This window comes from Oncorhynchus tshawytscha, linkage group LG10, assembly GCF_018296145.1.
Source record: "Oncorhynchus tshawytscha isolate Ot180627B linkage group LG10, Otsh_v2.0, whole genome shotgun sequence".
Classification (NCBI taxonomy): domain Eukaryota; kingdom Metazoa; phylum Chordata; class Actinopteri; order Salmoniformes; family Salmonidae; genus Oncorhynchus; species Oncorhynchus tshawytscha.
Window position 1 is genome coordinate 58,856,102 of NC_056438.1, and position 13,078 is coordinate 58,869,179.

The 13,078-nt window shown below is 41.9% G+C and overlaps 2 protein-coding genes across 6 annotated transcripts in view; both read left to right on the forward strand.

The window, feature by feature from the left end:
• The window catches only part of LOC112260535 (potassium voltage-gated channel subfamily H member 6-like), a 79,542-nt gene extending 71,564 nt beyond the window's left edge, over positions 1 to 7,978 (forward strand). The window contains exons 8-17 of the mRNA XM_042328798.1: positions 325 to 744; positions 988 to 1,384; positions 1,726 to 1,925; positions 2,092 to 2,344; positions 3,169 to 3,362; positions 3,525 to 3,630; positions 3,881 to 4,156; positions 4,892 to 5,090; positions 5,412 to 5,607; positions 6,478 to 7,978. Coding sequence (XP_042184732.1) covers positions 325 to 744; positions 988 to 1,384; positions 1,726 to 1,925; positions 2,092 to 2,344; positions 3,169 to 3,362; positions 3,525 to 3,630; positions 3,881 to 4,156; positions 4,892 to 5,090; positions 5,412 to 5,607; positions 6,478 to 6,852 — 2,616 coding nt within the window. The 3' untranslated portion in view covers positions 6,853 to 7,978. The remainder of the gene's footprint in view (positions 1 to 324; positions 745 to 987; positions 1,385 to 1,725; positions 1,926 to 2,091; positions 2,345 to 3,168; positions 3,363 to 3,524; positions 3,631 to 3,880; positions 4,157 to 4,891; positions 5,091 to 5,411; positions 5,608 to 6,477) is intronic.
• A 1,237-nt stretch (positions 7,979 to 9,215) lies between these two features.
• Positions 9,216 to 13,078, forward strand: part of LOC112260536 (microtubule-associated protein 4) — a 74,725-nt gene continuing 70,862 nt past the window's right edge. The window contains exon 1 of one of the 5 annotated variants that reach the window (XM_024435723.2): positions 9,216 to 9,469. The gene's annotated coding sequence lies outside the window, so the exon portion shown is untranslated. The remainder of the gene's footprint in view (positions 9,470 to 13,078) is intronic. The other 4 variants (XM_024435721.2, XM_024435719.2, XM_024435720.2 and 1 more) reach the window with 4 other exon arrangements.

Below are 13,078 nucleotides of genomic sequence, written 5' to 3' on the forward strand. Positions count from 1 at the left end.
AATCATATGAAAATTAGATCCTACCAGACCATGACCAAATTGTTGGAATTTAGTTTTCATACAGTTTTTCATGAGCTCCATTAGCCTAATGGCTACTCTCAATCATCTACTGTTTATGTATGGGGGCTCCCTTCCTATTCATACGACATTCATCTCATGTGGGCCTTAAATTTGAAAACCAAGTTCAAATTGTCCAAAATGAAACAAATAATGACATTCACACCCTGTTTAGAGGACAGGTTCCTCTCTTGGTCATCAAATTCAAAAGAATTTCACCTTTCGATCTTCAGTTTCATTACACATCTTCTCTCTCTCCTTCCCAAGGTCCTCTCACTAGGCCCAGATGTCCTACCAGAGTACAAGCTCCAGACCCCCCGTATCCATAAATGGACCATCCTGCACTACAGCCCCTTCAAGGCAGTGTGGGACTGGGTCATCCTGCTCCTGGTCATCTACACAGCCATCTTCACACCCTACTCCGCGGCCTTTCTCCTCAGTGACCAGGAGGAGGCAGCCATGCAGACCTGTGGTTACTGCTCTCCACTGAACGTGGTGGACCTCATCGTGGACATCATGTTCATCGTTGACATCGTCATCAACTTCAGGACGACATACGTAAACACCAACGACGAGGTGGTCAGCCAGTCGCAGCGGATTGCCGTGCACTACTTCAAAGGCTGGTTCCTCATAGACATGGTGGCGGCTATCCCCTTTGACCTGCTCATATACCGCTCTGGAGAAGAGGTGAGGAGACCTGGGTGGAGGGGTTTTTAATGCCCTAAAAGTATCATTGTTGTACCAAAGTGCTGCTACGAGCGTCTGTTTTATGAGCCTGTGCAATATTTTCCTGTAGAAAAAAAATATTTCTTCTTTCCTAAGTAAACTGACACATAGTGATTATAATCAAAAGAGCTTGGTTGTATGGCTGGGTGTTCTGCATGTGTGAATGACCTGTGTTGAACATATTTCTTACCTGTACCCTTTAAGACAACAACCCTGATTGGCCTGTTAAAGACTGCTCGGCTACTGCGATTGGTGCGTGTAGCTCGGAAGCTGGACAGATACTCTGAGTACGGAGCGGCCGTCCTCTTCCTCCTCATGTGCACCTTTGCCCTTATCGCTCATTGGCTGGCCTGCATCTGGTACGCAATTGGTAACGTGGAGCGTGCAGGAGCGGCCCGGATTGGCTGGTTGGACTCTCTGGGGGACCAGCTCGGAAAGCCCTACAATCAGACTGTACCAGGGTCAGGTCCCTCCATCAGGGACAAATATGTCACAGCACTCTACTTTACCTTCAGTAGTTTGACCAGCGTGGGCTTCGGGAACATCTCCCCTAATACCAACTCTGAGAAGATCTTCTCTATCTGTGTAATGCTCATCGGCTGTAAGTCCCAATTATAAGCCCTCAATACACAAATAAATATTGCTTAATACACATGTTATGTTACTGTTAACACATGATTGGAAATTGTACATCACATGGATGGGGAATGTAAGTATTATGTGTATTGGACCTATTGGACAGCCACATCTCGTGTTTACTGTCCAAGGCAATTCTTCCCCAGGGAAGATTATGTCAATTTTATTGTATCGTATTTAATAATATAAAACACTACATTTTGATTACAGGCACAAAATCTTCATGTTTTTCTAGCATTATAATTTTACATACTTATTTTTTGGGGAATATGCTCAGTCCTCTCTATTCTCTCTGTGTGCCTACAGCTCTCATGTATGCCAGCATTTTTGGTAATGTGTCAGCCATCATCCAGCGGCTGTACTCCGGCACGGCTCGCTACCACACCCAGATGCTGCGGGTTCGAGAGTTCATCCGCTTCCACCAGATCCCCAACCCACTGAGGCAGCGGCTGGAGGAGTACTTCCAACATGCCTGGTCCTACACTAACGGCATTGATATGAATGCTGTGAGTCATAAACACACTTGTGCGAACACATGCACACACACACTGCTACTTGTTTTGGTTGAAATTTGTGGCGAAATGGACACATTTAAGTAGTAAAAAGGCAACACACAGTGCTTGACACAAAGACAAACTAGCTGATGTGTCTCCGCTCCTCTATGTTGTCCAGGTGCTGAAGGGCTTCCCAGAGTGCTTACAGGCTGATATCTGCCTGCACCTCAACCGCACCCTGCTGCAGAACTGTAAGGCCTTCAAAGGCTCCACTAAGGGCTGCCTGCGGGCCCTGGCCATGAGGTTTAAGACCACCCATGCCCCGCCAGGCGACACCCTGGTCCATGCCGGTGATGTCATCTCAGCCCTCTACTTCATTTCCCGTGGCTCCATAGAGATCCTGAGAGGGGATGTGGTGGTGGCCATCCTGGGTAGGATATCATCTCAACTGCATTTCCATATGGCACAATAAAGATTTACTTAATTTTAATTGACTTGGCTTGCAGTGGCTTTCAACCTGTACTGTATATATATACTTGTACATATTGCTATTGTTATTTTATTACTGCTGTTTCATTATTTGTTACTTACGTTATTTAATTAAAAATTTTTACTTAACACTTATTTACCTTAACTTCTAAAAGCATTTTTTTTTTAACCTTTATTTAACTAGGCAAGTCAGTTAAGAACAAATTCTTATTTTCAATGATGGCCTAGGAACAGTGGGTTAACTGCCTGTTCAGGGGCAGAATGACAGATTTGTACCTTGTAAGCTCGGGGGTTTGAACTTGCAACCTTCCGGTTACTAGTCCAATGCTCTAACCACTAGGCTGCGGCAGGGCTTGGTTAAAGGGCTTGTAAGTAAGCATTTCACTGTATTCGGCGCATGTGACAAATCATTTTTTATTTTATTTGATATATTGATGCAGAGGCTTTTATCACAGTCTCTCTCATCTCCTCCACTCCTTGAGATATGCCCTCATAGCCCTCCACAATGTTTAGTCGAACAGCCTCACCTGGTGGTTGCTATGGGTTAGTTACAAGAATATGTGAGAGCACATTCACTCAGAAACCTTGTAAATCTCTATAAACGAACACAGAAAAAGTAAATTAGATATGAATTATTAACACATTGTCTCTGAATGTCCACAATATCAGAAGCACATAATGTGTCCATTTTGTATCCATAGATATGCTATCATCAATGTACCTTCTCCTGTGCATCCAGTAAACAATCTCTCCTTTCCCCCTGCAGGTAAGAATGACATCTTTGGAGAGCCCATTAACCTGTATGCCTGTCCAGGGAAGTGCAATGCAGACGTGAGGGCTCTGACCTACTGTGACCTCCATAAGATCAACAGGGAGGACATGCTGGAGGTGCTAGATATGTATCCCGAGTTCTCTGACTACTTCTGGGGGAACCTGGAGATCACGTTCAACCTCCGGGATGTGAGTTGGCTTTTTGTTACAGAATTTTGTCTCTAATGCCTTGCTAGAAACATGTCATTCAGGGGAATTTACTGTCTCTTATCTTAGAGTTTGATTGTTTGAATTTAAGTTATTTGACTCCATGAATCATTCTATAACTTCTCACTTTAATATTTTTTTCAGGTTGCCACGGTAGCTGGTTCAATGAGCAGTGAGGACTCTGATCATTGTGGAGTCAGCCGTCGTATTCACAGACAAAAACTGTCCCTCAGTTGCAGCTCGGACAGAGGTGTGGTACCCTGTTAGTCAAGTACTCTGGGTAGCACACGGCTAGATTAGATAATTATGTGTATTTCAGTTTGATTTTAGTAAACCCATTCAATGTGCATTAATCACACTTGCTTCAATTAGACAAGTCTGTTCTATTCACTCTATATGTGCGTTACAAAGTGCACCCTATTCCCTGTATAGTGTATTACCCTATGGGCCCTGGTCAGAAGGACAAACCCTATTTCTGCATTCTATGCCTCTCCTCACAGAGGCAGAGGAAACCAATCCACCCCAGAGACATGTCCGCAGGGCCAGAGGCCAGAGCTCCAGAGCACAGGGAGATGGGCAGAACACAGAGTCTCAGGGCCTGATGAGCTCAGCCTATTCTCCTTTCTACTCCAGTGAAGATGAGGAGTCAGTGTTAACCAGCCCTGTACAACCAACTTCACTAGTCGGGATCCCCCATGGCCAGACCACCAACATCAGCAGTGCGGTGGAGGATGAGATGAACCAGAAGACTGGCAATACCTGCAATCCTCTCTCAGGTAGACCATGTCTCCATCAGCACTATTTAAAAAAAAACTTTGTCTCTGTGTTAGATCTAAGTGGTGTTATTTTTCTCAATTTGTTGCACCACAATAATAGCAGAGCATGCTGCTATTCATGTCAGTGCTGTTACAGGCTTTGGTTTTTCCATGTAATATTTCAAGGTTGGACGTTAGAATGTGGGGCGCATCGATTGGTGTCACCTCGTTAGTCAGTCTGTATTACACGTGTGCTGTTTGGTCATTTCGTTAGAGGGATGCTATTTAAGAGTGGCTGGCTCAGTGCTCCAGTTGTCTTGAGAGACAACACATTTAGTTGGCACTACCTATTTCAGGTCTAGACAAACAATCCTTTATCTGATCTTCCCTGTTTTTGTTTTGCTCCACTTTTTTGGTTTGCTTCCTGTCTTTAATTTTGGTGTGGGTTTTTATTTTGTTTGTCTCTTCTTGGGCAAATTTAGTGGCCGCCCATGGTGGGTGTCTTTTAGGTTCCAGTTGTTGTTGCTAGTCACCTTTCAGTGGACACCCCCACGAGTGTCTTTCAGAACCCCTCCTAGAACCTCATCTGTTTCGTTTTGGTTGTTAAAGTGATTTTTCTTTGTTTAGTTCCCTTTGTTGTGAGCGACTGAGTTTCTTGTGGGAACGTAACAGTATAGTATACTGTATGTTTCTGATAGATGCTATATGAGTTGGACTAGCTGTCTGTCTAACATCCCTTGTTCTCCCCTGTATCAGGGGCTTTCTCAGGCGTCTCCAACATCTTCAGTTTCTGGGGGGAGAGCCAAGAACAGCAGCAGTATCAAGAGGTGACCTGCCACTGCCTGCCCTCCACTCCCCCTCCTCCCCCTCTCCACACTGTCCTGAGCAACATCAGCCGACGGCAGCGCAGCGAGCTGGAGAACAGGCTGGAACTGCTGCAGAGACAGCTCAACAGGTCGGAGAATGTTTGGTCAATGTTGTGTGAACCCTTGGGTTGTGTATTCTTGGATGTATCCCAAATGGCACACTACTCCATATATAGTTCACTACTTTTGACCAGGGCCCATAGTGCAGTGATTTGACCAGAGCCCTACAGTATGTAGGGAATAGGGATTCCATTTGGGTTGCAACCAATGACTTGCCGAACCTTTGGTGTTGGGGGGCTGTCTCCCTTTAACTGCGGGATATTGAGATGACCCAAATAACCATTTACTGTTGTGACCTATGCTACTTTAGCTGTGGTTGTAGTCTTGACTATTCTACTGTGATCACTCAGGATGGAGTCACGGATGTCCACAGACATCGGGGCCATAATGCAGCTGCTCCAGAGACAGATGGTGCTGGTGCCCCCGGCCTACAGCACAGTGTCCTCTCCCCCTGAACCATCCCCCTCCCTCACCCTGAGGCCTGCAGAGAGGCTGGTGCAGCCCGTCTCACCGCTGGACTCAGAGACCCTGGCCTCCCTCTCACAGGTACTGTATGTGTACCACATATTGCAACGGGGCACACCATCCAAGCAAAGGTGCTTCTTGACTGATGGACACATCTTCCAAATGTTTGTATTTATACCGAACAAAAATATAAATGCAACGTGTAAAGTGTTGTTCCCTTGTTTCACGAGTTGAAATAAAAACTCCCAAACATTTTACATATGCATAAAAAGCGTATTTCTCTCAAAGGGTGTATTTCTGTTGGTAATAAAGGCCTTTTGTGAGGAAAAACTTGTTCTAATTGGCTGGGCCTGGCTGCCCAGTGTGTGTGCCTGGCTGCCAAGTGGGTGGGCCTATGCTCACCCATAGCTGCATCAATGCCCAGTCGTGTACTCCATAGATTTGGACCTAATTTTATTTCAATTGACTGATTTACTTATGAACTGTAACTCAGTAAAATCTTTGAAATTGTTGCATTTATATTTTTGTTCAGTGTAGATTTAACCTGGTTATTGATTTAGGGCAGTTGATTTACTGACCTTTGTAGATAGTAAGGTCACAAAGTGTAGTTGAGGTCATGTCATCAGTGTGATAGCAGCACATTGGTTGGACAGAATTGTTTTTTTTTGTGAAAGCATTGGGTTAAAGATGCCAATACTGTAGCATTTGAATGTTGAGTGGAAATCCACTAAGCCCAAGGATCTGTCTGGTCTAACCCCTTCTGGATGTAGGTGATCAGTTTGTTAGGACCATCATCACTAGTCTGGATCCATAGGAAACAACTGCTCAGTGTGTCTTGTCTAGCCTACTGTATATCAACCAATAATCCCACTTTGACGTTTACAGAAGTTATTCTGCAGTTGTGTACTGTAGATCTGATTCTTCTCACCTCTCTCTTGTTCTCTACCTCAGTTCTTGATCCAAACAGATTTTGACTACAGCCTTTCCAAGTCCTGTGAGTCTCTCCACAGTGCAGGGGAGCTGTGTCTTCTGGAGCCAACCCGAGTCCTGGATCCAACCCCAGTCTTAGACCCTCTCCCCAAGACTCCGCCTCTTGGCAACAGCATCCACCCAGAGCATCGAGCCCTGGGCTTGTCCATCCATACAGATACTGAGCCCTTAAGCCTGGTCAACCATGGGAACTTCTCAGCGCCAGGGACAGGATTGGCCCAGTCAGACCCCTCAGACGGCCGAAGGAGGCTCTCGCTGCCAGGGAAACGCACAGCTCTGGACCTGGAGAGCCCCTGGACTACTGCACACAGATACAGTTCTGACCCTGGGAGTTAGGGGCCAAACAGTGTGTGTGTAACACGATCTCCCTGCTTATGGACATAGAGTCGTAAGAGGTACTCAAACAAAAACATATCCATACTGTTTCCCTCTCTGCCCGTGAAATAAAATGTCCTGTGCGTGGATACAATTATTTTCTGGTCATAGAAGTCCTCAAAGCATCACTTTTCACAGATTTATGCTACCATTTACAGTATTCTAATGGAAACATATTTGTCCTTGTTAGTCAATATCTGTCTCTGCTGTATATGTCCTTGTTGTCACCATGTATGGGTTAAGTGTTAGCTGACTAACAGAACTCTGTTCTGTCTCATGGAGTTGTGACGGGAGAGCTGCTGCTAATTTTCATTAGTCTACTGATGTTGCTCTAACGTCTGTCTGGCTCAATGGGTAACAGAAATGAATTCTGGGATCCATATCTAATTCTTAAATTACTGAACTGAATTAGCAAGCAATATGCAAACTGTAAAACATTTCTGTTTTGTTATCATTGTGTGGTATCCTCTCATCTAGTTAGTCTAGATGTTGAATGAGATGGCGTGCGCGCTGAGTAACATAATATCCAATCCTAGGCCAGCAGAGGATCACAGAATTATGACCTAATCTACTGAATGTAGTATCTGTCAGACCACAGCAATATTCCACGATGCAAGCGTATCACCTGGGCCTCAATTCTCCTCCTCTCTCTGACTGCAGAAGACCGACTACTCAGTTACTGTAACAAGCAACTCCAATGTGTAATGACAATGTTTACACATTTTAGAGCAGGACCTGTATGTGTTAGAACATTTTAGTTTAGGTTGTATCTCTTGTTTGATAAAATATTTAGATAAAATATATTTCCAAGAAATCATTCAAAGAACATATCATTATGGATTATTGCTTAATTGTCATTCTGAATAGTACCATTAGCCTACCTATACTGTTATAGTGTGTTACTGTCCAGTTCTGGGAAATAGATTACTGCAGGAAAAGTAGCTTGTTATATAGGGATATATTGTAAAAAATCGGAACTATTATTGTTTGGGTCAGGGTACAGTATTTATTGATTCAGTTGAATAGAGTTACTGTGTAGCTTGATGTATATTTGATAATGAACAGTTGGATACTATTCATGAATAAAAATATGAACAAGAAATGCATTGTTTTGTGTATGGTCATACCTTGAAACCATTCAAACATGGTCAATTGAACAGGCCAATGCACATGTCTTATTGCATGTTTGTTCACGTGCATTTTACTAAACATGAGTAATCTCACTTTTAGTGGGAATATATGAATTCATGACATGTATATACTTCAAATAAAAGCACTATACTGATCTGGATCTCAGGCCTGTGCAAATCTACAGTGCCTCATAAAACGTCTGGTCACTATCATGTCCTGAGATTCCCCTTTGAAATCGCAGAGGTAAGATATATTTATCATTCCATTCCAGCTATTACAATGACCCTGTCCTCATTTATCTCTGACCACCAGCCTTATTTGATAAAGCGATTTAAAGACAGAGGTATTAGATCATAGTGCATGAATCATATAGTCCTAACCCTAAAACCAGTCAGAGGGTGACCAGAATAGGCCTATGAATAAACAGCAACAGTTTGCCTATAGATGAAAGGTCCTTTAGATTTGACTGGTCCAACACTGGGTTAATTTGTTTGTGTGTAACTCTGTGTTTGTGTCACACTGCTTTGCTTTATCTTGACCAGGTCGCAGTTGTAAATGAGAACTTGTTCTCAACTGGCCTACCTGGTTAAATAAAGGTTCAATATTTATTTTTTTGCTAGGGATTATATATTTACCAAATCAAATGAGACCGTAATCTCTTAATTTTATAGAAAGCACTACATTACAGCACAGCAAGTGAATCTGAATGGATGGCGGTAGTCATGGTCTTAGATGTAACACCTGTTTGGTCTGACTTTGTTTACCTCAACTGGGAGAGACAGGTTTTTATTAGTGTCTTTGAGGTCAGGGCACTATGCCCAAGGATAAAGCAGCAGACCATTAATCCCTGAGTAGAGTAGGCTAAAGTTACACATGAGCCTGTAACACCAATTAGATGTCATAATAATGAGCTGAGTGAGACAGGCCAGGCTGTGTTGAGAGAAACTACAGAATGTAAAATATCCCTGCATAGATTTGAAAGCGAGATGAGCTGCAAAGTGCCACGCCCCCGTTGCTCGTGTGTGTCCGGCATTGAGAACTGCATCCATCCATATTGCCAATCAGTGCGCATTGTGCCCATACAGTATATAGAACTGTTGTCTACTGTAAATGATTGGCCAAATTTCGTCTCAAGAATGGAGAAATGGATGATAGTTAATTTTGTACAATCCTATCGGCTGAGTTGTCCTTCAACATATGTGGGCGGCATCTACACAGAAACGGTGTGGGAATTATGTGCCGCTCTGACAATCTCTGCGTCAAAAATAGAGAATCAAACGAAACACGGCAGCATTTCTCGACTGTGATAGGCTGAGCTTGGTGAAGTAGGCGGGCTGATTTTCTGCTGTCAGTGAAGTGCTCTGTAAGAGAAGGTAGAACAGACTTCGATCAGCGACATTCACGACAACAATTAACAAACGGATAAAAAAAAAAGAGAAAACATAGGGTAAGTAAAATTATGAATAATTACAATTGACGGGAACACTGCAGCTCAGGTGATTATCTGGGTGGAAGTATTTGTGTATTTTTCTTTGCCTCAGAGATGTAGTAATTATTGATGAATGGTTACACGTTTTTTACGGAGCAAGAATCTCACAATATGCAGAGTAGACGCAGTCCTAGTCTGGTTGACCATGATTGTAATGTGCGATATTTATTGTTCATACACTATCACATTCTGTACCCAAATTGATGTTGTTTACATATCCACAGTGGGCGTGTTTGATTCACTCTCACCACGACCAATGCAGATCATTTTCTTTGTTATGTTGCCGCAGTTGAGTTAAGGGATGCTGACTGTAGACAGGTGTCCACCGCATCACAGATGGGTCCACTCCAACAGAGCAAACATTGGTCGTCGTTACATAAATGTGATATTATACAGCTTCGACATTATAAATCATCAAGATAACACCCATAGATGCTTAAAGAGTGCAATGCTACAATCCCAGTGAGCACCGTCCGACTCCGAAGTCCATTGACATTGAAAAGACGTTGAAATTTGGTCCGTCCGCCTTGGCCTTGATTTTGGACGCGAACATAGACGTGTATGATTGGTTCAGATTTGGTCCTGTCCGGACCTACCTTGGTCCACACAGCGGACTTGATTTGGCCCAAACATTGGTTCAGATTTGGTCCAGTCCTGACCAAGTTTGGTCTTGTTTGGGGAAGGAGCTCATTAGAATAATACCCAGCATGCTTTGCAAGTGCTTTTTGTTTTTGTATTTATTAGGGATCCCCATTTGCTGATGTCAAGGCAGCAGCTACTTTTCCTGGGGTCCAAAAACATTAAGGCACTTACATTACATATAAAACAAAAGATAAAACAATACATCCTCTAACATTATTACACCACTTCATATCTACATTACAAAATGTATAATAGTACCATACAACAATATTACAATGTACGTGTAGAATGCGTGTACTAGTGCTTGTTTGCTTATGCATGCTTCTTTTTACATTAAAATTTTGGGCTTTTAGCAGTTACTCTTGTTCAGAGCGACTTACAGTCAGTGCATTCAACTATGGTACATAAACAACCACATACTATACCACAGCCATAGCAAGAAAAACTTTTCTGTAATTGTTACTGATAATGTTATTGTAGTTGAAGTGTTCTGTTTTTTTCTGTTGGTCTGAACTTAGATCACTGCCTAAGCTTTTGAAAAAGCTAACAAAAGTGCTTGTGATATATATGGTAGGAATAATACATATTCCATGGCCTACTGCAATCTTCAGTTTGCTCCATTTTCCTATATTAATTATAATGCTAATTATTATTATTATTAATATAATGCTTACTTCATTGATATGTGGATATCTGTATGTATATGTATGTACGTTTGAAATCTGGCCATAGAACAATTACAAAAAAACTGTCCATAAAATATGTATTTTCAACATCTGTAAAATATGTATTTTTAACATCTAGAAAATATGCGTTTTCAGCATCTGGAAAATATGCATTTTCAGTGCCTGGAAAATACGCATTTAAACGCCCGAAAAATACGTATTTTCAAAATATGTATTTTCAACTTCCATAAAATATGTATTTTCAACATTCGGAAAATACGTATTTTCAATGTCCGGAAAAGACGTCTTTTCAACTTTCATTCAGAACCGATGTCAACGTAATTTTGCTCACTGGATGGCTCATCTCTACAGATAACACAAATACCACACAATGCCCCCCTTTCTCTCCTCTAGCTTACCTATTGTTAGTGAGGAGGATTCACCATCTTTATGGAATGTTTTCATTATTTATCTGCAGATTATTGCCAAAGAGCCTACCAGTATGCAAATGAGGGAGCCAAATGAACGGCTCTCTTACCAATGTTGTTTGGTAGGCTACTGACGTGTCACTCACTTTAAAGGGATACTTCTGGAAGCCCGTTATCTACTTCCCTGGAGTCAGATGAACTTGTGGATACCATTTTTATGTCTGCGTGCAGTTTGAAGGAAGTTTCTAATTAGCATTAGCGCAATTGCTAACTAGCATTAGCGCAAGATTGGAAGTCTTTGGTAACGGCCTAGCATGCCACTAAAACTACCTCTAACTTCTTAGTACTTGTTGCAGAGACATACAAATTGTATCCATGAGTTCATCTGACTCTGGGGAAGTAGATTGCCGAAATCCCGAAGTAACCATTCAATGTCACTGTCTGGCGTATTTGTTATCCTCACAAATTATCCTGATAGGTATCAGTCTGGTGTTTTCTGTAATGACCTTAGTGATCACTGTTTTACAGCCTGTGTTCGTAATGGCTGCTCAGTAAAACGACCTGTCCTGATTTGTCATAAACGCTTGCTAAAACACTTTGAGAAAGCCTTCCTTCATGAACTGTTCTCTGTAAAATGGTATAGAATCAGCTTGATCCCTTCTGTCGAAGATGCTTTCCCGCAGGAGGCCTTTTGGTAGGCCGTTATTGTAAATAAGAATTTGTTCTTAACTGACTTGCCTAGTTAAATAAAGGTTAAACAAATATAAAAAAAGAGATCTTTAGTTTACTTGACCCGATGCGATACCATGGACATATAACTACATTGTATGTTTATGAATGACAAGGATATACAGTACAAGTCAAAAGTTTGGACACACCTATTCATTCAAGGGTTTTTCTTTATTTTTTACTATTTTCTACATTGTAGAATAATAGGGAAGACATCAAAACTATGAAAAAACACACATGAATCATGTAGTAACCCAAAAAGTGATAAACAAATCGATTTAGATTTTAGGCCCTTCAAAGTAGCCACCCTTTGCCTTGATGACAAATTTACACACTCTTGTACCGGTCGGACAGACAGCAGACTGTCAAACCAGCAGTGTTTCCCTGTCATCGCTCAGTTTGTGATTGACAAGCGCCGGCCCTATCGGTAGATTTCTAGAAGATGCATGTTGTTTATTCTATTGGGAGAGGGCTCGGCAGACTTTTTTTCTGACTAGCAAGTTTAAAAGTAGCCTAGTTTAATTGAATTGGAAAAAATACCCAACTGAAAATGAGTCTGTAATCAGCTGTGTAGCCGACAGCCAGTGCTAGTGGTAAAAAACTAGTCTTGTCACACAACAAGGATTATTTAGACTGACAGACAGACAAATACACATTGTTAGATAGATACTGTAGATAAATAGGCCTTGATAGACAGACAATATGGACTTTTTTTGTGAAATTCTAAACATTAGCCATGGGGCGGAGAGAAGATTTAGCAATTTTATAATACATTTCATGCAATTGTACTCATTTTTGCCATGTGTTGGATTGGAAAATGTGCTGTTTTTCAGCAGATTTCTTGCAATTCTACACATTTTGCCATAGGGTGAAGAGAAATGTTTGTAGTTTTTAATATGAGATCTCAGTGAGACTAACTAACAACATCAATGGGGGCCCCCCAGCCAAAATAACAAGTTAAGATAGCTGGCCACTAAACTAATTTAGAGATATAAAACTTTTTAGCTGACATGGGTAATTGACTGACTATCAGTGACTGACATAACAAGAGTAAAACTGCAGAAATACAACCACATTTTTGCAGGGGAAATTAATCCGAGGGC